Source organism: Cherax quadricarinatus, chromosome 15 (assembly GCF_038502225.1).
Source record: "Cherax quadricarinatus isolate ZL_2023a chromosome 15, ASM3850222v1, whole genome shotgun sequence".
Classification (NCBI taxonomy): domain Eukaryota; kingdom Metazoa; phylum Arthropoda; class Malacostraca; order Decapoda; family Parastacidae; genus Cherax; species Cherax quadricarinatus.
Genome location: NC_091306.1, coordinates 44,068,729 through 44,096,587, shown reverse-complemented (window position 1 = coordinate 44,096,587; position 27,859 = coordinate 44,068,729). Strand labels below are relative to the sequence as shown.

The 27,859-nt window shown below is 41.6% G+C and overlaps 1 protein-coding gene across 4 annotated transcripts in view; it reads left to right on the top strand.

Annotated features, from left to right (window-relative positions):
- Positions 1-27,859, top strand: part of Fmr1 (synaptic functional regulator FMR1) — a 497,688-nt gene that overhangs the window by 134,799 nt on the left and 335,030 nt on the right. For all 4 annotated transcript variants that reach the window (XM_070085321.1, XM_070085322.1, XM_070085323.1 and 1 more), the window contains one exon: positions 23,244-23,525. In XM_070085321.1, the coding sequence (XP_069941422.1) occupies positions 23,244-23,525 (282 nt within the window). The remainder of the gene's footprint in view (positions 1-23,243; positions 23,526-27,859) is intronic.

Genomic DNA, 27,859 nt, shown 5'->3' with positions numbered 1-27,859 from the left:
CAAAATGTGCGGTATATGGTATCACCGACTGCTGTCACCCGGTATTGTTTTATTTAGTATTTTATGTACTATTTTCTATTATTTTTTATTTTTTTTTTCCAAGTAACTTTTATGGCCTGTGAGACCAATATGAGCACTATTTTGTAAGTTATTTCTTTTTCTGTACTACACAATAACTGCATGAACACTATTGTCACTGTTTTGTTTACTGAAAATATTCACACACACAAATGATATGAAATGTTGTTTATTACTATTTTTCTATATTTTATATACACATATACAGTCACAGGACATGTTTCTAGAAGTTCTGCAGCCTGTGGAAGTCTTTGAAACATGGTGTCATGCACAGTGGTGTTTTACACTCCTCGCACATAAAACGAGTGTCTGCTTTGTTGTGGGCGTTTTTTTGTATGTGCACAGACGTAACACCTCTTCTGAGCCTTTTTCTTGAAAGCAGTAGCAGGCAGTTTTACTAGGAAGTGATCACCATGCTTCAGACGAGAAGGTAGTTGATAATTTAGTGGGCGGTCTATTGCATGTGTTGTTCCTTGGTACTTGAATACTATTTGTCTGGTGATGGACAAACAGAATCTGCCATATGATGGTTTGTTTCTGGTCCTCATCTTATACATATTATATGCATTGAGCATGTAAATGCCCAGAACATAGAAAAAGAGTTTTATGTACCCCTTATAACTCTTGCGAACACAATCGGCAAACCCAATCTGCATGTCACATTTGTCCACTGAGTGCATATTGAGGGTGTAATCAATCACAGCTGCAGGTTTTAGAATGGGTTCATTGCTTTCTCTATGCTGCCTGCCAGTGTCTGCCATTTCATTAGGGTGAACTGATGACAATAGTGTGACATCTCGTTTGTCATGCCACCTAAATGCCATGATGTCATTGGCAGCAAACGCCTGCACCTCACCTCTACGAGTGCCAGCGTCAAACCTGGGCATATGCTTACGATTTGCACGCACTGTGCCACACACATCTGTCATGTTCACTCACAAAAAGTCACTGAGTGAGGGGCTTGTGTACCAGTTATCAGTATATAATATATGCCCCTTACCAAGGTATGGTTCTATCATTGTTCTAACCACATCACCATAGATGCCCAATAACTTCCTGGTATTTTACAATGTATAACTTCCAGTGTACACAATAATATCCAATACCAGACCACTGTAACAATCACAAAGCACAAACCACTTTATTCCAATGCGTTTCCTCTTGCTTGGTATGTACTGCTTGAAAGAGAGTCTTCCTTTGAACAGAATCAAAGACTCATCAATTACAAGCTTCCTGAAGGGATTTATTATTTATTTATTAACACACTGTCCGATTCCCACCAAGGCAGGGTGGCCCGAAAAAGAAAAACTTTCACCATTTTTCACTCCATCACTGTCTTGCCAGAAGGGTGCTTTACACTACAGTTTTTAAACTGCAACATTAACACCCCTCCTTCAGAGTGCAGGCACTGTACTTCCCATCTCCAGGACTCAAGTCCGGCCTGCCGGTTTCCCTGAATCCCTTCATAAATGTTACTTTGCTCACACTCCAACAGCACATCAAGTATTAAAAACCATTTGTCTCCATTCACTCCTATCAAACACACTCACGCATACCTGCTGGAAGTCCAAGCCCCTCGCACACAAAACCTCCTTTACCCCCTCCCTCCAGCCTTTCCTAGGCCGACCCCTACCCTGCCTTCCTTCCACTACAGACTGATACATCCTTGAAGTCATTCTGTTTCGCTCCATTCTCTCTACATGTCCAAACCACCTCAACAACCCTTCCTGAAGGGATAAAAATACATATTGAATTTCTCTTTCAGATACACAAACACATTCCTAATCTTATATAACCTGTTGTTTCTGTCAGGCCTGGTTTTGTCTGAGAAGTGAAGCATACGTAATAGTAACACAAATCGATTCACTCCCATTATATCACTGAAACCTGGGGTTGCAATCAGGCGGTCTGTTGACCAGTATGATTCCACTCTGTGCTTATACACATGTGGCATAAGCATTATTGTGGCAGAGAAAAGATACATCTCAGCCACAGTTGTCTCCTTCCACTGGTGTAGACATGATTTTGGTGAAAGTAATGTATTTGCCATGGTGTACTCGTAGTATCTGTTGCTTTTCCTGACTATAATTTCCATCAGGGGTTCGTCAAAGAATAACTCGAAACATTCCAGTTCAGTGGCATTGTTCCCCAGTGTACAACATGGCCGTATTCCACTTTGGCTTTCATCAAACTGGTGGGGATTTGGAACAAAATTGACAGCTTCCTGCCAATCCCAGGTGCAGTCTGCTGGTGGGTACTGGACATTGACAGGTGGTTGTGGTTGTGGAGGCTGGTGTGGTGGGTGGGTGGGGGATGGTGGCCTTTGTTGTAGACCAGCTGAGGTAGCGGCGTGGGTGGCACCAGCTTGGGTGGCAGCATGGCCCACTGCTGGTGCCTCACGGCCGGCACCACCACTACCACCACCATGCACATTTTCCATCCCAATTGCAACACTGTCATTGTCATTTTCACTGTCTGTTCCTGTTGTACAGCCACGGGATGTACTCCGAGATGTACTCCTTCCCCTTGGAATAGCATATGGCACACTACCAGAGAGCATATATCGTCGTATATACTGACGCTTCACTGGAGAATATTCCACTTCACTATCACTACCGGAACTGGTTTCAAGATCTTGTAGTTCATATTCACTATCACTATCATCACCAATGCTCACATCTGAGTCCGGGATTTGGGAAAATAGGAGTTTCCTCTATGATTCTGGTACAACTGAACGTGAACAAGATGGCCCAGCAGCAGAGGTGGGAGGCTGAGGGTCGTCTGGGTTTTCCTCACTATTACTGATATTATGGTCATTAGTTTCGGTCACAATCTCACTTAAAACCTTGAAACTCATCTTCACTGGCACTTCCATCTGCATTAGAACTGTCACTGGGGAACAAAAGTGTCCCAATTCTGTGAAGAGTGAGGAGCTTCTTACCGCGAGGCATGGTGAACAAGGTCTACTAAATGGCGTTCCCACAATGCGCCACTTGGTCCCAGATTTTTTTTCTACCGCGCACACCGACCACACACACCCATTCTCTCGCACCTAGGCCTACCAGCCTTTTCCCGCGAGATTTGAAGGCGCTAGAATTTATGCGTACTAGTATGTCAAAAACACTGTCGCGTAGCCATACTAGTACGGCCGAAACCCCCAAAGGGTTAATGGCTGAGAAGTGAACTCCATTATTTATTGTCCGATTTCTTTCATTTTTGGTGTATGTTAAGAAGTTTCTTTCCATCATACATTGCCCAAGTTTGAATAAGATAGCCCAACAAACAACTGAGAAAAAAAAATATTTACCACAAATCATATTTGGGAAGCCCAGGCCAGGTACTGGAAATAAGGCACTTTGACTTTTTTGAGCTATGCTAGGTTCTCTACACATATACTGCTATGTATGATAATCTATGTAACTGTATTTGTATATACCTGAATAAACTTACACACAAATCAAAAACAAATTGTGATACTTGAAAAAAACTTAACCACTCTGTAAAACAATCACCCTTTTATGTTTTCTGTGAAATTCGTTGCATTCCTATCATTAATGCCACTATATTAAGATATAAATGAATAACTTCTGAGATAATCAACAAAAACGAGTATGCACCGAAAAAAAAATCGAGAAAATAGCTTTTTTGTTTGTTTTATGGTGCATTACACATGTATATCACAGTTAGCCCTGTACTACACTACATTTTCTCTAATATAAGCCCCCAAGACAGGTATAGAAGGATGGTACTTTTATTCTCTATCCTCTAGCGGTAACTTCATTCCTCTGTTCGACCACTTGGTATTATGCCAAATGTTATTCATTCTGGAGTATTTACAATGTTTTTATGTTATTTATATTGTTTTTATGTCATATTAGATCAACTGTGATAAGTAAATAAGACGTAGTGTTGATATTAGCTTAATAACAAAGCACATTCCCCCGCATCATGGGACTTGGGAATTCCTGCTGACATAAGCAAATGTTCCCAGATGGTTCCTGATTGACTCTCAGACTCCATAATAGCTCCACCCACTCTGTTATGATGGCAAATCATGAATTATTATATTAGGAAGAACAATTAAAGAAATAAATAAAAAAAGCTGGAAAAAATCTGAAAATTGACGATACGAGAGCACGCATGCTACGGGTGGCAGCGTCACGATGTGTGTTATAAATGACTGTAATTCCTTGTAGGTACATACAACAATGATTCTTATACCATAGTGTTGCCCAAGTGTTAAGCTATTTTTCTGTATGATTAGCTCAATTTTCATATTTCCGAACTTCTTTTTTACTTCTCGTACCGCGCACATTAGCCGCCCCTAAGTCGTTGTTTTACACCACGGTTGTAATTTTTTCTCATTATGCACTGCGTGCCACGGGATTGTTTTATTAGTGCACACTTGCCACACAGACCATTTCTCTAATGTGTAGGCCCAAATTTACAGGTCACAGCTTATCTGAGTGAGCTGAGCTCATGGTGACCGACAGTGGCTTCAAAGCCACCTTATCTTTTATGGTCATTGTACAGTGTATATGCTTTACACAACGAGAAGCATTTCTTTTATTCAATGGAACCATGGCTAGGGCTAAAAGTGAGCAGGTTATAACAATAAATGGAAAAAAAGAAATTGGAATGACTTATGCAGCAAGTAACGCCACCAAACAGTAGCGGTAGGTTGGTATGGGGACCCTGGAAATTTGAAGTTATGCTAGCTGAAATTAGTGCTGGATTACTGATGGAACCGGATTACAGATTGCCGGATTAGTGATGGCCAACCTGCACAACAAGTCATTTCTAGGGATTACTTTTGTCAGTGAAAATGCAGCATGTGTAGTAACAGTAAATATTACTGTCATTATTTAACTGGAGGCTTGTGTTGATAAAAGTTTATCTATATTCCAGTACTTCAATATATTCCATTTATGAGCATGTTGGATGAGCATATATTACAGAAAAGAAGTACATCTCTGCAACAGTGGTATTTGTTTTGCTTGTGAGGCAGAGATTTGATGGAAATGTGTATTGACCATTATATACTTTTAATAATTGTTAGTCACGGTCAGAGTCTTAAGTGTATCATTGAAGAATAATTTGAAATAAATTCACTGTGATCATCAGTTATAGGACAGTTCAACTGAATCCTAACCCCTTCTTAAGAGGGCAGATACTGTTCCTCCCACCTTCAGGACTTAACTGTGGCTAACCCTCCAAGTCATCCTGTTTTGCTTCATCCTCTCTAAATATCCAAACCACCTCAACAGACTCTCTTCAGCCCTCTGGATAATACTTTTAGTAACCCTGTACCTCCTCTGTTATCATCAAAATGTGAAACACTGGGGACAAATGATGTAACCTGTGACACCACCACATATAAGTATGATAAGCACTGAGAAAGATGCACGATAATAAACACTTAGAAAATCCTAGAGGGATTAGTCTGAAATTTGCACACGAAAATCACACTCTACAAAAGCAAAAGACTCGGCAGGAGATGGAACATCCTCTCAGTGAAAGGCAGGGGCACCATGGGTATGCTTAGAGACAAAACAGTATGCCTCCCAGCATAAGGAGGATTGCCAATAGACCCCAGGCTGTCTTCAAGAAGACGCTGGACTGGCATCCAAAGTCGGTACCTGACCAGCTGGGCTGTGGTTCGTACATCTGTTTGCATGCGGCCAGCAGTAACAGCTTGGTTGATTAGGCTTTGATCCACCACGAGGCCTGGTCACAGACCATGCCACGGGTTTGTTGACCCTCAAACCCCACTCCAGGTATACCACAAACTGTGGTGGTATCACAACTTGTGGTGACACTTGTGCTGTTGGTAACAAAGCTAGTTGTGGCACTACAGCTCCTACTGCAATGTTACTAAGACCAACATTAGCAGCATCACTTTCACTGTCACCTTCACTATAGAATAATTCAAGTGCATACGGTGCACTAATTGACCTTGTGTGATGCCGGCCTAGTTTATGCTTCGTAGGGAAATAATATGCCTCACTATCACATGAATCGGCTGTATTTGCTTTGTTATTGAATTCCTGTCCACAGTCACTCAAACTGCTCACTTCATTATCACTTTCATGAATATGGACCTCTCTCTGTGTATCTTGGCCAGATGTGGATGTCAGTGTTATATCTTGGATTTCCTGGTATTATCTTCAGAGTTTCACTCCTCTGTTATTGTTGTGTTCTGTATATAAAATATGCCATATTTCACTCCTAGTCAAGCACTGGTGTCTCCTAGCCGTTGTTTCATAACTGCTCCCTGAAATAATTATAAACCTTTCCAGTGGCCATCACATAGAACTATGTCATTGAGGCAAAGGTCCCTTGCATAGTTCTGTGTCATGAGCTTAGCTCACTCAGATAAGCTACAAGCTAGATAAACTACAAGCTGTTAATTTTGGCCTAGATTTGAGAGAATGGGTCTGTGTGATGAATGTGCACAGTATGAAAAAAAATCCTCCCCCATGTGGTGCATGATGGGGAAAAGCAAAACTCTGACCATATGTATGGTTTAAAATAGTAAATTCGAGGCGTTTTCTCACATGGCTTTATCGACTGTTTCTTAGTATTGTTTGATAGAATGGAAGACATAGCTTGAAATAGAGCTCAGATTAGCAGAAATGTTAATTTTTTACCAATATTCAAGTAAACAGATGACATCACTCGTCCAATACACATCCAACTGGTGGGTCTAATGTGCTTTCACGAATGTGCTAATATTATTTTACAATTATTACAATATTACCTAACAGAATCTTGTATTTTTTTGTGTAAATGAAGAATGAAAATGAAATTCACATTTAAAGCCTGGCAACATAACTAATGAACAGAGGAAATGTTTTTTTAGTTCCAGGAATGCTGCATTGTTTATTTTGGACCCTATTTTGAAATTGGAGTAATTAAAATATTTTGTGAAATTGGCCAAATTACCAATTTCTGATCATTTTATTGGGTAGTTAAAATAGTTGATTGGGCAGTTTTTCGTGCTGTCACTAAAATAGAAGCCATACTAGCGAAATAGCTAAGAATTTGGTCTACTGGCACAATGTAATTGGCCTAAAATAGGACTCAATAGGACTAAAATTTTTTTGTCACTAATTGCTGCTCTGTTAAACTATCCTATAATTTTCATCACAAACTACATGTGATCTTTCTGAGTTAAAAACGACTCTCCATCACTTAAGTAGGGAACACTATTAAGAGGATCACTGATCATAGACTTCTGGCATGTCTGTATACTGCACTAGTAAAATTACTAAAAAATACACAAGTGCATTGGTGCTGTAGTAATTTTTTAATCTCAAAGTTAGCGAAATTGCCGTAAAATTTTACATGATATTTTCATTACATAATATCCAGATTATTAATACAGTGGATCCTTAGATTACGAACGCCCCATCGTGCAAATTTTTCAGGATACGAACTGTCGTTTGGTCGATTTTTTGCTTCTGGATACGAACAAAATTTTATGATGCGAACTTCCCCCTCAAGGGAGGTTCCTTAAATAAATAAATAAATAAATATTTATTTCTTTGCAAAGGTTACAATATGTGTTTACATATCATAATATGATTGGAGCAAAGTAAGCCACTATCATGCCGAGGCATTTTGGGCAGACTTAACCTAATACTAATAGACTACTAAGTCTAGACAGGTGAAAAGTATACTAGTAGTGGTTACCAGTGTTTTACTGATGGTAGCGCCAACTACTGGCAGCCTTTTGAAAAGTAACAAAAAGAGGCACAATACCGTGACTGGAACGATACACAAATAACCCGCACATAGAAGAGAGGAGCTTACGACAACTTTTCAGTCCAACTTGGACCAGTTACAAAGTCACACTAACGCAAAGGAGAACAGGATGGGTATATATAGGCATGAGGTGATAGTAGTAGTAGTAGTAGTAGTGGAGGTGGAAGGAGGTAGTAAGAGCAGGAGGGGCCAGTTAACCCTTAAACTGTCCAAGCAGATCTATGTTCACATGCGTAGTGCTCCAAAAGTAGATCTACGTATCTTTTTACATATTTTCAAATAAAAAAAAAACTTAGATCAAATTTTTTTTACATGTTTTCAAATGTAAAAAAAAAAATCTACTTTTTTTACATACTTTCAAATGTTGAAAAAAACGTAGATCTACATTTGGACAGTTTAAGGGTTAAATACTAAGAAAGAGGAGCACTGCAAGGGAGCTAGGTGCCCACAGAGGGTAAGAGCAAGAACACCGAGGAGGGGAAAAAACAAATAAATAAAGAAGGAACAAATACACAAGGCAGAAAAAAGACAACCCAAAGGAGAAAAAGGAAAGAGGAAAGGGGAAGAGGGAGAAAAAGAAAAAAAGGAGGAATCAGGTTAGGTCATGAGTGTTCTGAAGTTTGGAGCATTTTACAATGTAGTGGGAGAGGAAGGCATCTACAGAGACGAAGCCGTGACTAAGATTCATACAAGGAAAGTTGTGTATTAGAGAGGATTTAACCAGACGGCGACAGTTAAAGTTGGAAGTAGGGAAGACAGTTTTGGCAGAAGACCAGTCAATAGGATGGCTGTGATCTCTGACTTGACAGGAAAGAGCATTGTTAGTATCAGCAAGCCTAACACTATTTTTGTGCTCCCTAAATCTGTCAGAAAGAGATCGGCCAGTTTCTCCAAAGTATTGAAGAGGACAGGAGGAACAAGAAATAGAGTAGACACCAGGAGCCTCTGTAGAGATAGGAGAGGTATGAACGAGAACACTCGTGACCTAACCTGATTCTTCCTTGTTTTCTTCTTCTTCCTCTTCCCCTTTCCTCTTTCCTTTTTCTTCTTTGGGTTGTCTTTCTTCTGCCCTCTGTATTTGTTACTTCTGTATTTATTTGTCCCCCCCCCCTTGGTGTTCTTGCTCTTACTCTCTGTGGGCACCTAGCTCCCTTGCAGTGCTCCTCTTTCTTAGTACAGTGGACCCTCGCCTAACGAACGCATCGCATGACGTTAAATCCGCCTAACGAAGCGTTTGAGTGTAAAAATTTTGGCCCGCTTAACGATAAACTCGCCCAATGTGATTCCTCCCTAACCTATCTGTCCAGCCTGAGCACCTCAGCTGCCTTGCCGTCATTGTTTACAAGCCAGGGTGGCCGGTTGCATGCATACATTCGATACATTTTGTATTATTCCATTGTTTATAGTGCTTGTAACTGCTAAATAAGCCACCATGGGCCCAAAGAAAGCTTCTAGTGCCAACCCTGTGGTAAAAAGGGTGAGAAATACTATCGTACCACAGTCAGCTGTTGCTGCACCACCGTCAGCTGTTGCTGCACCACTGTCAGCTGTTGCTGCACCACAGTCAGCTGTTGCTGCACCACAGTCAGCTGTTGCTCCACCACAGTCGGCTGTTGCTCCACCACAGTCAGCTGTTGCTCCACCACAGTCAGCTGTTGCTCCACCACAGTCGGCTGTTGCTCCACCACAGTCGGCTGTTGCTCCACCACAGTCCGCTGTTGCTCCACCACAGTCAGCTGTTGCTCCACCACATTCAGCTGTTGCTGCACCACAGTCAGCTGTTGCTGCACCACAGTCAGCTGTTGCTGCACCACAGTCAGCTGTTGCTGCACCACAGTCAGCTGTTGCTGCACCACAGTCAGCTGTTGCTGCACCACAGTCAGCTGTTGCTGCACCACAGTCAGCTGTTGCTGCACCACAGTCAGCTGTTGCTGCACCACAGTCAGCTGTTGCTGCACCACAGTCAGCTGTTGCTGCACCACAGTCAGCTGTTGCTGCACCACAGTCAGCTGTTGCTGCACCACAGTCAGCTGTTGCTCCACCACAGTCAGCTGTTGCTCCACCACAGTCAGCTGTTGCTCCACCACAGTCAGCTGTTGCTCCACCACAGTCAGCTGTTGCTCCACCACAGTCAGCTGTTGCTCCACCACAGTCAGCTGTTGCTCCACTACAGTCAGCTGTTGCTCCACCACCGTCAGCTGTTGCTCCACCACCGTCAGCTGTTGCTCCACCACCGTCAGCTGTTGCTCCACCACCGTCAGCTGTTGCTCCACCACCGTCAACTGTTGCTCCACCACCGTCAGCTGTTGCTCCACCACAGTCAGCTGTTGCTGCACCACAGTCGGCTGTTGCTCCACCACAGTCGGCTGTTGCTCCACCACAGTCGGCTGTTGCTGCACCACAGTCGGCTGTTGCTGCACCACAGTCAGCTGTTGCTGCACCACAGTCAGCTGTTGCTGCACCACAGTCAGCTGTTGCTGCACCACAGTCAGCTGTTGCTGCACCACAGTCAGCTGTTGCTGCACCACAGTCAGCTGTTGCTGCACCACCATCAGCTGTTGCTGCACCACAGTCAGCTGTTGCTCCACCACCATCAGCTGTACTACTCAAAGATGTGGAGAGAGTGTTGTTGGTGTGGCTTGACGTGAAACAATTACCGAGAAACGATTAACCCCAGAGGGTTAGCCACCCAGAATAACCCAAGAAAGCCAGTGCATCATCAAGGACTGTAACTTATTTCCATTGGGGTCCTTAATCTTGTCCCCCAGGATGCGACCCACAACAGTCAACTAACACCCAGGTGAACAGGAAAAAATGCCTGGAACTAGTGCTCATATTGGTGAATTTAAGGCCAGCAAAGGTTGGTTTGAGAGATTTAAGAATTGTAGTGGCATACACAGTGCAATAAGGCATGGCGAAGCTGAAAAATTCATCCCCCAACAAGTGTTCAATTGTGACGAAACAGGCCTGTTCTGGAAGAAAATGCCAAACAGGACCTACATTACTCAGGAGGAAAAGGCACTCCCAGGACACAAGCCTGTGAAAGACAGGCTAACTCTCATGTTTTGTTGTAATGCTAGTGGGGATTGCAAAGTGAAGCCTTTACTCATGTATCACTCTGAAAATCCCAGAGTGTTCAAGAAAAACAGTGTCTCATCACTCATCAATACTCTTCAATAAAGGTAAGTGTCATTTTAACATTTATTTATGTAGTTATTGTGCATGTCTTATTGTTTTCTTTGTAGGGAAATGCATATTTCATGAAATTTTTTTTTTTTTAATACTTTTGGCTGTCTGGAACGGATTAATTGCATTTCCATTATTTCTTATAGGGAAAATTAACTCGGCTAACGATGAGCTCTCACGAACGGATTAATATCGTTAGGCGAGGGTCCACTGTATTTGACTGGCCCCTCCTACTACTACTACCACCTCCTGCCTATATATACCCATCCTGCTCTCCTTTTCGTTAGTGTGACTTTGTAAATGGTCCAAGTTGGACAGAAACGTCATCATAAACTCCTCTCTTCCTTGTGCGGGTTATTTGTGTAGCCTTTTGAAGTTTCTCCTTACTGTTGTTGTTGTTGTTGTTATTTATTATTATTATTTTTTTTTCAACAAGTTGGCTCTCCCCCACTGAGGCAGGGATGACCCAAAAAGAAAATACTTTCATCATCATTCAACACTTTCGCCTCACTCACACATAATCACTGTTTTTGCAGAGGTGCCCAGAATACAATAGTTTAGAAGTATATACGTATAAAAATACACAATATATCCCTCCAAAATGCCAATATCCCAAACCCCTCCTTTAGAGTGCAGGCATTGTACTTCCCATTTCCAGGACTCAAGTCCGGTTATATAAAATAACCGGTTTCCCTGAATTCCGTGAATCCCTTCACTAAATATTACCCTGCTCACACTCCAACAGCTCGTCAGGTCCCAAATACCATTCATCTCCGTTCACTCCTATCTAACACGCTCACGCACGCTTGCTGGAAGTCCAGACCCCTCGCCCACAACACCACCTTTACCCTCTCCCTCCAACCTTTTCGAGGACGACCCCTACCCCGCCTTCCTTCCCGTACAGATTTATACGCTCTCCATGTCATTCTACTTTGATCCATTCTCTCTAAATGACCAAACCACCTCAACAACCCCTCTTCTGCCCTCTGACTAATACTTTTATTAACTCCACACCTTCTCCTAATTTCCACACTCCGAATTTTCTGCATAATATTTACACCATAATATTTAGACAGGACATCTCCACTGCCTCCAACTGCCTCCTCGCTGCAGCATTTACTACCCAAGCTTCACACCCATATAAGAGTGTTGGTACTACTATACTTTTATACATTCCCTTCTTTGCCTCCATAGATAACATTTATTGCCTCCACATATACCTCAATGCATCACTCACCTTTTTTCCTTCATCAATTCTATGATTAACCTCATCCTTCATAAATCCATCCGCTGACACGTCAACTCCCAAATATCTGGAAACATTCACTTCTTCCATACTCCTCCTCCCCAATTTGATATCCAATTTTTCTTTATCTAAATCATTTGATACCCTCATCACCTTACTCTTTTCTATGTTCACTTTCAACTTTCTACCTTTACACACGCTCCCAAATTCGTCCACTAACCTTTGCAATTTTTCTTTAGAATCTCCCATAAGCACAGTATCATCAGCAAAAAGTAACTGTCACTTACCATTTTGTATTTAATTCCCCATAATTTAATCCCACCCCTCTTCTGAACACCCTAGTATTTACTTCTTTTACAAACCCATCTATAAATATATTAAACAACCATGGTGATATTACACATCCCTATCTAAGACCTACTTTTACTAGGAAGTAGTCTCCCTCTCTTCTACCCACCCTAACATGAGCCTCACTTTCCTCATAAAAACTCTTTGCAGTGTTTAGTAACTTACCACCTATTCCATGTACTTGTAACATCTGCCACATTGCTTCTCTATCCACTCTATCATATGCTTTTTCTAAATCCATAAATACAATAAAAACTTCCCTACATTTATCTAAATACTGTTCACATATATGCTTCAATGTAAACATTGATCTACACATCCCCTACCCACTCTAAAACCTCCTTGCTCATCTGCAATTCTGCATTCTGTCTTGCCTCTAATTCTCTCAATAATAACCCTACCGTACACTTTCACTGGTATACTCGGTAAACTTATTCCTCTATAATTTTTACAGTTTCTTTTGTCCCCCTTCCCTTTATATAAAGGGACTATGCACGCTCTCCGCCAATCCCTAGGTACCTTCCCCTCTTTCATACATTTTTTAATTATTATTTACTATTAACACACTGGCCGATTCCCACCAAGGCAGGGTGGCCCGAAAAAGAAAAACTTTCACCATCATTCACTCCATCACTGTCTTGCCAGAAGGGTGCTTTACACTACAGTTTTTAAACTGCAACATTAATACCCCTCCTTCAGAGTGCAGGCACTGTACTTCCCATCTCCAGGACTCAAGTCCGGCCTGCCGGTTTCCCTGAATCCCTTCAAAAATGTTACTTTGCTCACACTCCAACAGCACGTCAAGTATTAAAAACCATCTGTTTCCATTCACTCCTATCAAACACACTCACGCATGCCCGCTGGAAGTCCAAGCCCCTCGCACACAAAACCTCCTTTACCCCATCCCTCCAACCTTTCCTAGGCCGACCCCTACCCTGCCTTCCTTCCACTACAGAGTGATACACTCTTGAAGTCATTCTGTTTCGCTCCATTCTCTCTTCATGTCTGAACCACCTCATCAACCCTTCCTCAGCCCTCTCCACAACAGTTTTGGCAATCCCACACCTCATCCTAACTTCCAAACTACAAATTCTCTGCATTATGTATATTCACACCACACATTGCCCTCAGAAATGACATCTCCACTGCCTCCAGCCTTCTCCTTGCTGCAACATTCATCACCCATGCTTCACACCCATATAAGAGTGTTGGTAAAACTATACTCTCATGCATTCTCCTCTTTGCCTCCAAGGACAAAGTTCTTCATCTCCACAGACTTCTAAGTGCACCGCTCACCCTTTTCACCTCATCAGTTCTATGATTCACCTCATCTTTCATAGACCCATCCGCTGACACGTCCACTCCAAAATATCTGAATACTGTACATTCATCTCCTCCATACTCTCTCCCTCCAATCTGATATCCAATCTTTCATCACCTAATCTTTTTGTTATCCTCATAACCTTACTCTTTCCTGTATTCACTTTTAATTTTCTTCTTTTGCATACCCTACCAAATTCATCCACCAACCTCTGCAACTTCTCTTCAGAATCTCCAAAGAGCACAGTGTCATCAGCAAAAAGTAACTGTGACAAGTCCCACTTTATGTGATTCTTTATCTCTTAACTCCACGCCTCTTGCCAAGACCCTCGCATTTACTTATCTTACAACCCCATCTATAAATATATTAAACAACCACGGTGACATCACACATCCTTGTCTAAGGTCTACTGTTACTGGGAAATAATCTCCCTCTTTCCTACATACTCTAACTTGAGCCTCACTATCCTCGTAAAAACTCTTCACTGCTTTCAGTAACCTACCTCCTGTACCATACACCTGCAACATCTGCCACGTCGCCCTCCTATCCACCCTGTCATACGCCTTTTTCAAATCCATAAATTCCACAAAAACCTCTTTAGCCTTATCATGCATTTATTAAACAAAAATACCAACCACTCCAACACTGTCCCCCCCTGCTTTTAACATTTCTGTCATGATCCCGTCAGTTCCAGCTGCTTTACCTCCTTTCATTCTATGTAATGCCTCGTGCACCTCCCCCACACTCACATCCTGCTCTTCTTCACTCCTAAAAGATGGTATACCTCCCTGGCCAGTGCATGAAATTACTGCCTCCCTTTCTTCGTCGACATTTATAAGTTCCTCAAAATATTCTCGCCATCTACCCAATACCTCCATCTCCCCATCTACTAACTCACCTACTCTGTTTTTAACTGACAAATCCATTCGTTCCCTAGGCTTTCTTAACTTGTTTAACTCGCTCCAAAAAATTTTCTTATTTTCATTAAAATTTCTTGACAGTGCCTCTCCCACTCTATCATCTGCACTTCTTTTGTACTCTCTCACCACTCTCTTCACCTTTCTTTTACTCCAAATATACTCTACTCTTCTTATAACACTTCTGCTTTGTAAAAACCTCTCATAAGCTAACTTTTTCACTTTTATCACACCCTTTACTTCAACATTCCACCAATCACTCCTCTTTCCTCCTGCACCCACCCTCCTATAACTGCAAACTTCTGCCCCACATTATAATACTGCATTTTTAAAACTATTCCAACCCTCTTCAACCCCCCCCCCCCACCTCCCCCCACTACGCATACTTGCACCAGCCCACCTTTCTGCCAATAGTTGCTTATATTTCACCCGCACTTCCTCCTCCCTTAGTTTAAACACTTTCGCCTCTTACTTGTTGTTGCCATTTTCCTCTTATCCCATCTACCTCTTACTCTAACTGTAGCTTCAACTAGATAATGATCTGATATATCAGTTGCCCATCTATAAACGTGTACATCCTGGAGCCTACCAATCAACCCTTTATCCACCAATACATAATCTAATAACTATGCTTTCATTACATGCTATATCATACCTTAAATATTTATTTATCCTCTTTTTCATAAAATATGTATTACTTATTACCAAACCTCTCTACACATAGCTCAATTAAAGGCTCCCCATTTTCATTTACCCCTTGCACCCCAAATTTACCTACTACTCCCTTCAGAACATTTTTACCCACTTTAGTATTGAAATCCCCAACCACAAGTACTCTCACACTTGGTTCAAAACTCCCCATGCATTCACTCAACATTTCCCAAAATCAATCTCTCTCTCTCTATACTTCTCTCTTCCCCAGGTGCATATACACTTACTATAACCCACTTCTCACATCCAACCTTTATTTTACTCCACATAATCCTTGAATTAACCCTTTCAGGGTCAAGAGGCCCTCTCCTAAACTTGTTCTCGGTCGAAAATTTTTCAGAAGAAAAATTTATTTTTTCTTATGAAATGATAGAGAATCTTTTCCGGATCATAATGACACCAAAAGTATGAAATTTGATGGAAAACTTACGGAATTATGCTCTCACGAAGTTAGCGGTCTTGCCGATGCGTAAACATTGGCGATTCTGCCCACTTTGAGCCCTATTTTTGGCCAATTCCTGTGTACTAGTCGAAAAAATCATATTTATTTTGCTAGAACTCCATTCTTTCTATCGAATGAGTGCAAGAAACCACCCATTTACCAATTTCAGCTGTCCAATAAAGTGGTTAGAATTTGTTAATTTTGCCAATTTCACACAAATTTCTGAAGATGCCAATTTCCAAATAGGGTCCAGAATAAACAAGAAAGACATTCCTGGCACTAAAATAACAAGTTTTCTGTTCATTAGTCACGTCCCCAGGCCCCTCTTATATTTCTTTGGCTTTCCACTTTGAATTTTTATTCTTACAAAAAATAGAAGATTTACTGTTATGCAGACTACTGCATTAGTGTAGAAATGGTATAAATAATATCAGCGCACCTTTTTTTTTTGTTTTTCTTCAACAAGTCGGCCGTCTCCCACCGAGGCAGGGTGACCCAAAAAAGAAAGAAAATCCCCAAAAAGAAAATACTTTCATCATCATTCAACACTTTCACCACACTCGCACATTATCACTGTTTTTGCAGAGGTGCTCAGAATACAACAGTCTAGAAGCATACACATATAAAGATACACAACATATCCCTCCAAACAGCGCACTTGTGAAAGAATATTAGACTCACCAGTTGACGTGTATTGGACGCTTGGCATGATTTGTTTACTTTTGAACTTTGGTAAAAATCGAACATTTCTGCTACTTTGAGCTCAATTTCGAGGTACTTTTCATTGTGAAACCAATCAAAATCATCTCAATTTCTGTAATATGTCTTCCATTCTATAAAATGAGACCAGGAAAACTAAAATACAACCATAAATACCATATGAAAATACAGTGAAAAGCTGCCGTTTTAATCCAAAAACACGGTCAGAGTTTTTTTTTCTCATTACGAACTGTGTGCTGCAGGTTTTTTTAATACTGTGCACACTGACCACATAGACCCATTCTTTCATATGTAGGCCTACCAGCTTTCTCTCGCTAGATTTGAAGGTGCTAGAATTTAGGCGTACTAGTACGTCAATAACCCTGGTGCGTAAGCCGCACTAGTATGTTGAAAACCCTGAAAGGGTTAATACATTTATAGTCCCTCTTTTCCTGCCATAGCTTATCCTTCAACATTATTGCTACTCCTTCTTTAGCTCTAACTCTATTTGAAACCCCTGACCTAATCCCATTTATTAATCTCCACTGAAACTCACCCACCCCCTTCAGCTTTGTTTCACTTAAAGCCAGGACATCTAGCTTCTTCTCATTCATAACATTCACAATCATCTCTTTCTTATCATTTGCACAACATCCACGCACAGACTTCCCACTTCGACAATTTTCTTCTTATTATTCTTTTTAGTAATTATTACAGGAAAAGGGGTTACTAGCCCATTGTTCCTCGGCATTTTAATTGACTTTTACAACACGCATGGCTTACGTAGGAAAGATTCTTATTCCACTTCCCCATGGATATAAAAGGAAAAGTAATAAAAACAAGAATTAAGATAAAATCAAAGAAAACTCAGATGAGTGTGTATAAATAAACATGTACATGTATGTGTAGTGTGACCTAAGTGTAAGTAGAAGTAGCAAGACATACCTGTAATCTTGCATATTTATGAGACAGACAAAAGACACCAGCAATCCTACCATCATGTAAAACAATTACAGGCTTTCGTTTTACATTCACTTGGCAGGACGGTAGTACCCCCCTGGGTGGTATGTACGTAGTGATGGGCTCTTGATCTAGGGAATTGGATCTGTGCTCCAGTTCCCTAAATTAATAATAATACGAATTATAATCCTTGGTAGTAGGTTGGTAGACAGCAACCGCCCAGGGAGGTACTACTGTCCTGCCAGGTGAGTGTAAAATGGAAACCTGTGATTGTTTTACATGATGGTAGGATTGCTGGTATCTTTTTTCTGTCTCATAGACATGCAAGATTTCAGGTATGTCTTGCTACTTCTTCTTACACTTAGGTCACACTACACATACATGTACAAGCATATATATATATATACACATGCCCCTCTGGGTTTTCTTCGATTTTCTTACTAGTTCTTGTTTTTGTTTATTTCCTGTTATCTCCATGGGGAAGTGGAACAGAATTCTTCCTCCATAAGCCATGCATGTATTAAGAGGCGACTAAAATGCCAGGAGCAAGGGGCTAGTAACCCGTTCTCCTGTATAAATTACTAAATTTTAAATGAGAAACTTTCGTTTTCCCTTTTGGGCCACCCTGCCTCGGTGGGATACGGCCGGTGCATTGAAAGAAAGAAGAATTATAATACGTATGTATTAATAATAATAATAATAATAATTATAATTATAATTATCATTATTACTATTATTAGTATGTACGTATTATGACAATAATAATAATACAGTATACAGTGGACCCCCGCATAACGATGGCATCGCATAGCGATTTTTCCGCATAACGATTACTTTTATCGGAAAATTTTTGCCCCGCATACCGATTAAAAACCCGCATACCGATTTTCGTCCGAGACGCGTCCAATGTGCCCTCAGCCAGCCTCACATGTGCCGCTCCGTCCCATTGTTTACCAGCCAGCCTCCGCGGTAACATCCAAGCATACACTCGGAATATTTCGTATTATTACAGTATTTTCGGTGCTGTTTCTGGAAAATAAGTGACCATGGGCCCCAAGAAAGCTTCTAGTGCCAACCCTACACCTCAAAGGGTAAGAATTACTATAGAGATGAAGAAAGAGATAATTGATAAGTATGAAAGTGGAGTGCGTATAGCCGACCTAGTCAAGCTGTACAAGAAACCCCAATCAACCATCGCTACTATTGTGGGCACCAGAAAGACAATCAAGGAAGCTGTTCTTGCCAAAGGTTCAACTGTGTTTTCGAAACAAAGATCGCAATTGATGGAAGATGTTGAGAGACTCTTATTGGTGTGGATAAATGAAAAACAGATAGCAGGAGATAGCGTCTCTCAAGCGATCATATGTGAAAAGGCTAGGAAGTTGCATGACGATTTAATTAAAAAAATGCCTGCAACTAGTGATGATGTGAGTGAATTTAAGGCCAGCAAAGGTTGGTTTGAGAGATTTAAGAAGCGTAGTGGCATCCATAGTGTGATAAGGCATGGTGAGGCTGCCAGTTCGGACCACAAAGCGGCTGAAAAATATGTGCAGGAATTCAAGGAGTACATAGAAACTGAAGGACTGAAACCTGAACAAGTGTTTAATTGTGATGAAACAGGCCTGTTCTGGAAGAAAATGCCAAGCAGGACCTACATTACTCAGGAGGAAAAGGCACTCCCAGGACATAAGCCTATGAAAGACAGGCTTACTTTGTTGATGTGTGCCAATGCTACTGGTGATTGCAAAGTGAAGCCTTTATTAGTGTATCACTCTGAAACTCCCAGAGCGTTCAGGCAAAAGAATGTCCTCAAGGATAATTTGTGTGTGCTGTGGAGGGCAAACAGTAAGGCATGGGTCACTAGGGAATTTTTCTATAACTGGTTACACCATGCATTTGCCCCCAATGTGAAAAATTACCTAACTGAAAAGAAATTAGAACTTAAGTGCCTCCTGGTGTTAGACAATGCCCCTGGTCATCCTACAGACGTGTCAGAGCGACTTTATGGGGACATGAGCTTCATTAAGGTGAAGTTTTTGCCTCCTAATACCACTCCTCTCCTGCAGCCCATGGACCAGCAGGTTATTTCCAACTTCAAGAAACTGTACACAAAAGCTCTGTTTGAAAGGTGCTTTGTAATGACCTCAGAAACTCAACTGACTCTAAGAGAGTTTTGGAGAGATCACTTTAATATCCTCAATTGTGTAAACCTTATAGGTAAGGCTTGGGAGGAAGTGACAAAGAGGACCTTGAACTCTGCTTGGAAGAAACTGTGGCCAGAATGTGTAGACAAAAGGGATTTTGAAGGGTTTGAGGCTAACCCTGAGAATCCTGTGCCAGTTGAGGAATCCATTGTGGCATTGGGAAAGTCCTTGGGGTTGGAGGTTAGTGGGGAGGATGTGGAAGAGTTGGTGGAGGAGGACAATGAAGAACTAACCACTGATGAGCTGCTAGATCAACTTCAACAGCAAGAGGCCACACCTGAGGAAATTGCTTCGGAGGAGGGGAGAGAGAAATTGAAGAAGTTGCCTACTTCAAAGATTAAGGAAATCTGTGCTAAGTGGCTTGAAGTGCAAACCTTCATGGATGAAAATCACCCTCACACAGCTATTGCAAGCCGTGCTGGTGATTATTACACTGACAATGTTGTGAAACACTTTAGGCAAGTCATAAAGGAACGAGAGGTACAGGCCACTATGGACAGATATCTTGTGCGAAAGAAGTCCAGTGACTCTGAAGCTGGCCCTAGTGGCATTAAAAGAAGAAGGGAAGTAACCCCAGAAAAGGACTTACTACCTCAAGTCCTAATGGAAGGGGATTCCCCTTCTAAACAGTAAGAAGATATTGCTCTCCCCTCCTCCCATCCCATCAATCATCACCAGATCTTCAATAAAAGTAAGTGTCATTTAATTGTGCATGCCTTTTTCAGTTTGTGTGTATTAAAATTAACATTTCATGTGGTAAAAAAATTTTTTTTTCATACTTTTGGGCGTCTTGCACGGATTAATTTTATTTCCATTATTTCTTATGGGGAAAATTGATTCGCATAACGATTATTTCGCATAACGATGAGCCCTCTTGCACGGATTAAAATCGTTAACCGGGGGTCCACTGTAATAGTAATAATAATAATATGTTGTCATTTTTAGACATTTTTCATAATTTTTTTTTCATATTTTTGTGCCAAATGCTTCAAAATACAAATTGGTAACCCTCTGGGTGGCTGTAGGTACTGCTAGACCACAGCTGTCTCAGTGCCAACCAAGGGTCAGTAGGAAGAGATTGCTCTGAGTGACCGCAGCAGACCCTTGGGGTGCGTAATTTTGTCTTATATTGTACAAATTTCTTACACAATGCCTCGTCCAAAGAGACAGTAGTCGCGTACAATCAGCAAGATGGTCAGGAAGCGATTAGATACTATGAAAAAAGATAGAGAAACGAAGAAGGCAGCAGCATAATGAGGCAGCTGGCTGCCACCACCACCACCACTGTGGCCACATTGATCATGTCTTCACCTATGTATATGTACATCTGTCTTGACCACACCTGTGGTTACATATGTGACAACCTCCCCACTAATCATAGATAAACACAAGTTAGGTATGGGGTTATGGACTGGGAAGATACTAGAGTGGGAGAGTAAACGGCGGATGCTTTCTGCCGCTGCCGGCGTCGCCATCACTTGCCATATTATGGCCTATTTTATTCATTCTAGAGTATTATATCATGGTTCTATGTTATTAATATTGTTTATTATGTTAGATGAATTGTGATAGATAACTAAGCCATAGAGTTGATATTAGCATTATTGTGTCATGGCCATTATTGTGGAATGGATTAATTGCATTTCAGTTAATTAAAATGAGGAAAATTGACTCGGCATACGAACAAATCAGGATACGAACAAGGTCATGGAGCGGATTAAATTCGTAAGCCGAGGTTCCACTGTATTTCATTCATATTTCTCGGTACACTGTCATTACCCTCACCTCTCAGTACATTGTCATTACCCTCGCCTGTCAAATCTTTTAATTCTTCCATTTAACCCTTTGACTGTTTTGGTCGTATATATACATCTTACAAGCCAGTGTTTTGGTCGTATTAATACGCATAAATTCTAGCGCCTTCAAATCAAGCAGGAGAAAGCTGGTAGGCCCACATGTGAGAGAACGGGTCTGTGTGGTCAGTGTGCACCACATAAAAAAATCCTACAGCACTCAGTGCATAATGAGAAAAACAAAAAACTGACGGGTTTTTTTTTTGGATTAAAATGCCGAATTTGAGGTGTATTTTCGTATAGTATTTATCATTGTATTCTCGTTTTCATGGTCTCACCTAATAAAATGGAAAACATATTACAGAAATAGAGATGATTTTGATTAGTTTCACGATGAAAACGACCTTGAAATTGAGCTCAAAGTAGCGAAAATGTTCGATTTTTACCAATGTTCAGGAGTGAGCAAATCACACCACACGTCCATTACATGTCAACTGGGGAGTCTAATATTCTTTCACTAGTGCACTGATATTATTTATACCATTTTTACAATAATGCAGTAGTCTGCATAACAGTAAATTTTGTATTTTTTGTATGAATAAAAAATCAAAATAGAAAGCAGTAGTAATATAAGAAGGGCCTAGAGATGTGACTAATGAACAGAGGATATGTTATTTTAGTGCCAAGAATGTCTACATTGTTTATTTTGGACCCTATTTTGAAACTGGCATCTCTTTTAATTTCTGTGAAATTGGCCAAATTGCCAAATTCTGACCACTTTATTGGGTAGTTCAAATCGGTAAATGGGTGGTTTCTTGTACTCAACTGATAGAAAAAATGGAGCTCTAAAGAAATAGCTATGAATTTGGTCAACTGGAACAACGGAATTTGCCAAAAACAGGGCTCAAAGTTGGCAAAATCGCCGATGCTTATATGTCACCAAGACCGCTAACTTCGTGGGAGCGTAATTCCACGAGTTTTCGACCAAATTTCGTACTTTTGGTGTCATTACCATCGGGAAAAGATTCTCTATCATTTCAAAAGAAAAATAATTTTTTTTTTGTTCAAAAATTTTGTGACAATAAGTTTCAGAAATGGGCTTGCGACAGTTAAAGGGTTAATTTCCCTCACAGTTACCTAATTTTCTTAACATATTAGATAAAAAGTTATGCCTCATTAGTTTGTCCTGTTTTTCAAGGGAAGTTCTTTGATACTGGTGAAGGGCTCTTGAATTGAGGAATTGGAGTTACTCTTTCCTTCATGGGAACAGTCTTGATTACATTCCTGATTACAGTCCTGATGGCCCTTGTGGAGTTGATTCTTTTACCTCAGGAAAGGTGTTTTCCCCTTAAAGAAGGTTCCTTCATGCTGGTGAGGGGCTCTTGACCCAAAGAACTGAACTTATCCTTCCCCTTTTTGATCAAACATGAATGCCTCCCATTTCCATGTGCTATATAACCTCTTCAGGTTTAGCACTTCCTGCTAAATAAAATACAAGATTCCCCATGACTGTAATAATAATTAGATTGTGCTTATATTATGTTTAACTCATCACAACGTTGCTTTTCCAGACGGAAGAAGCAGTAAAAAAGGCACGGTCTATGTTAGAATATAGTGAAGAATCTGTGCAAGTGCCACGAATACTAGTAGGAAAAGTAATTGGCAAGAATGGTCGTGTCATACAAGAAATGGTGGATAAGTCTGGTGTAGTGCGGGTGAAGATTGAAGGAGACAATGAACCCGAGCCCACAACTCCCCGTACTGAAGGACAAGTTCCGTTTGTCTTCGTTGGCACAGTTGAAGCCATTGCCAATGCTTCCATTCTACTTGAATATCATTTAGCTCATTTAAAAGTAAGTATCTTCAATTATTTTTTTGTTTTTAGTTGTTTTATTTAAAAGACAGTTGTTTCATTTACAGTAAAATGTCTCATTAACAGATTTTGGCATTATCAGACAAAAAAAAAAAAAATTGGCCAGAAAAATACCTTATCAGACAAAATGGACAAAAATCTAATTCTGTATTTTGTCCATAGTGATAGTGTCTGGTTGTTTTCTGAAGTATTGGGCCATGTCTACTAACTGATATTTATGGGCCAAAGCAGCCATGCCCAGGACCTCACCATTTTCATTGCTCCCTGAGCCATTGGCCATCTGTACCAGTTTGTGCTCGCACATTCACTCACCATTCAGTCTTATTTTCCATTGATTTAGAGCATTTTGTGTAACTTTATTAACATATTAAGTAAGCTGAGTCTGGCATCTCAGTGGCACAGGTATATAATGAATATGGTGTTAAGAAACAGTGTCTGGTATTCATATAAGCAAGGACAAACTAACATCGTATGCTCTTAAGTTTACTGTAGAAGCTAGCCATAAAATTGAACAGTTTGTCCTGGAAAGCATTTGAAAATAGCCTTTGATCATGGCAGTTTACACCTCTGTCTCCACCACAAAAAGGTAAGTAAAATTACTGTAAATTATGTAGAGGACTATAAAATTACTATATTGTACTGTAATATTACAGATTACAATACCCCTATTCTTAGTGTTGGATTGTCTTATGCATCAGTAGACAAAGTTCACTGGTGCAGAAGATAACCTGATAATTATGAAATTGATTTCATAATTTGGTTGATTGATTTCATAATTTGGTTCATGCAGACTATCAGCGGTATCATACACCCCTCCCCTCCCATCCCCCCAATTAGTGCATTAATAAAAGGTTTTACTGTAATTGCATAATGAGTTTCATTACTTGATACTTGCATGTTCCTGTGGTTTCTTTCATGTATTACTGCTTTTTCTTTTTTTTACATCACAGATGTTAATGTAATCTGAGTGTATAAAGTATCTGCAAGCAGCTCTTGGATGATGAATTTACAGTTTTTTTTTTTTTAACTGGCTGTATCCCACCAAAGCAGGGTGACTCATAAAAAAAAACAAAAGTCTTTCTTTTTACATTTAAAAATTTATACATTTAGTAATTTATACAACATTATAGTTCTCTTACGACACACATGGCTCACAGAGGAAGAATTCTTTTTCACTTCCCCATGGAGATAAAGAAGAACAAGAACTATTAGGAAAATAGGAGAAAACACAGATGGGTGTGTAAATATATATGCATGTACATGCATGTGTAGTGTGACATGTGTAAGTAGAAATAGCAAGATATACCTGTTATCCTGCGTGATATACCTGTTATCCTGAATTGTGATAGATAAATAAGCTGTAGAGTTGATATTAGCATCAGATTCGAGCATTTTGTCCTGTCTCCAGACAATAAACTCGCCCCGCTTTCCCCTCCTCCCTTCCTTCCATACACCAACAAGTCTTCAATAAAGGTAAGTGTGATGTTGAATGTTCATTTATACGTTTTATTAGTGCTTTATATTTATTTGTCGTTCTTTTATGGATGTAAATCGATACTTAATCTCTAAAAAAATTATTTTTTGCTAATACTTTTGGGAGTCTGGAACTGATTAATTGGATTTACATTATTTCTTATGGGGAAAATGGATTTAGTTTTCGTGAATTTTGGTTTTCGGCAGACTCTCTGGAATGGATTAATCACGAAAACCAATGGTCCACTGCAATTGTAAAATACTGACAACTCTCTATCAACTTATTCCACATAACACAAGAACACCAGTCATTCCATGAACACAAGAACACAAGTCATCCTGTGAACACAACATCAGTCATCCTTTGAACACAAGAACACCAGTCATCCCGTGAACACAAGAACACCAGTCATCCCATGAACACAAGAACACCAGTCATCCCTTGAACACAAGAACACCAGTCATCCCTTGAACACAAGAACACCAGTCATCCCTTGAACACAAGAACACCAGTCATCCTGTGAACACAAGAACAGTCATCCTGTGAACACAAGAACACCAGTCATCCTGTGAACACAAGAACACCAGTCATCCTGTGAACACAAGAACACCAGTCATCCTGTGAACACAACACCAGTCATCCTGTGAACACAAGAACACCAGTCATCCTGTGAACACAAGAACACCAGTCATCCTGTGAACACAAGAACACCAGTCATCCTGTGAACACAAGAACACCAGTCATCCTGTGAACACAAGAACACCAGTCATCCTGTGAACACAAGAACACCAGTCATCCTGTGAACACAAGAACACCAGTCATCCTGTGAACACAAGAACACCAGTCATCCTGTGAACACAAGAACACCAGTCATCCTGTGAACACAAGAACACCAGTCATCCTGTGAACACAAGAACACCAGTCATCCTGTGAACACAAGAACACCAGTCATCCCATGAACACAAGAACATCAATCATCCCGTGAACACAAGAACACCAGTCATTCCGTGAACACAAGAACACCAGTTATCCCGTGAACACAAGAACACCAGTCATCCCGTGAACACAAGAACACCAGTCATCCCGTGAACACAAGAACACCAGTCATCCCGTGAACACAAGAACACCAGTCATCCCGTGAACACAAGAACACCAGTCATCCCGTGAACACAAGAACACCAGTCATCCCATGAAAACAAGAACATCAGTCATCCCATGAACACAAGAACATCAATCATCCTGTGAACAGAAGAACACCAGTCATCCCGTGAACACAAGAAGAACACCAGTTATCCTGTGAACACATGAACAGCAATCATCTTGTGAACACAAGAACAGTCATCCCATGAACACAAGAACACCAGTTATCCCGTGAACACGAGAACACCGGTCATCCCGTGAAAACGAGAACACCGGTCATCCCATGAACACAAGAACACCGGTCATCCCATGAACACAAGAACACCAGTCATCCCATGAACAAAAGAACACCGGTCATCCCATGAACACAAAAACACTGTTCATCCCATGAACACAAAAACACTGTTCATCCCATGAACACAAGAACACCAGTCATCCCATGAACACAAGAACCCCAGTCATCCACATCAGCACAAGAACCAGAGTCATCCACATCACAGGAACCAGAGTCCTCCACATTCAACACAGGAACCAGAGTCCTCCACATTCAACACAGGAACCAGAGTCCTCCACATTCAACACAGGAACCAGAGTCCTCCACATTCAACACAGGAACCAGAGTCCTCCACATTCAACACAGGAACCAGAGTCCTCCACATTCAACACAGGAACCAGAGTCCTCCACATTCAACGCAGGAACCAGAGTCCTCCACATTCAACGCAGGAACCAGAGTCCTCCACATTCAACGCAGGAACCAGAGTCCTCCACATTCAACGCAGGAACCAGAGTCCTCCACATTCAACGCAGGAGCCAGAGTCCTCCACATTCAACGCAGGAGCCAGAGTCCCCCACATTCAACGCAGGAGCCAGAGTCCCCCACATTCAACGCAGGAGCCAGAGTCCCCCACACTCAACGCAGGAGCCAGAGTCCCCCACACTCAACGCAGGAGCCAGAGTCCCCCACACTCAACGCAGGAGCCAGAGTCCCCCACACTCAGCGCAGGAGCCAGAGTCCCCCACACTCAGCGCAGGAGCCAGAGTCCCCCACACTCAGCGCAGGAGCCAGAGTCCTCCACACTCAGCGCAGGAGCCAGAGTCCTCCACACTCAGCGCAGGAGCCAGAGTCCTCCACACTCAGCGCAGGAGCCAGAGTCCTCCACACTCAGCGCAGGAGCCAGAGTCCTCCACACTCAGCGCAGGAGCCAGAGTCCTCCACACTCAGCGCAGGAGCCAGAGTCCTCCACACTCAGCGCAGGAGCCAGAGTCCTCCACACTCAGCGCAGGAGCCAGAGTCCTCCACACTCAGCGCAGGAGCCAGAGTCCTCCACACTCAGCGCAGGAGCCAGAGTCCTCCACACTCAGCGCAGGAGCCAGAGTCCTCCACACTCAGCGCAGGAGCCAGAGTCCTCCACACTCAGCGCAGGAGCCAGAGTCCTCCACACTCAGCGCAGGAGCCAGAGTCCTCCACACTCAGCGCAGGAGCCAGAGTCCTCCACACTCAGCGCAGGAGCCAGAGTCCTCCACACTCAGCGCAGGAGCCAGAGTCCTCCACACTCAGCGCAGGAGCCAGAGTCCTCCACACTCAGCGCAGGAGCCAGAGTCCTCCACACTCAGCGCAGGAGCCAGAGTCCTCCACACTCAGCGCAGGAGCCAGAGTCCTCCACACTCAGCGCAGGAGCCAGAGTCCTCCACACTCAGC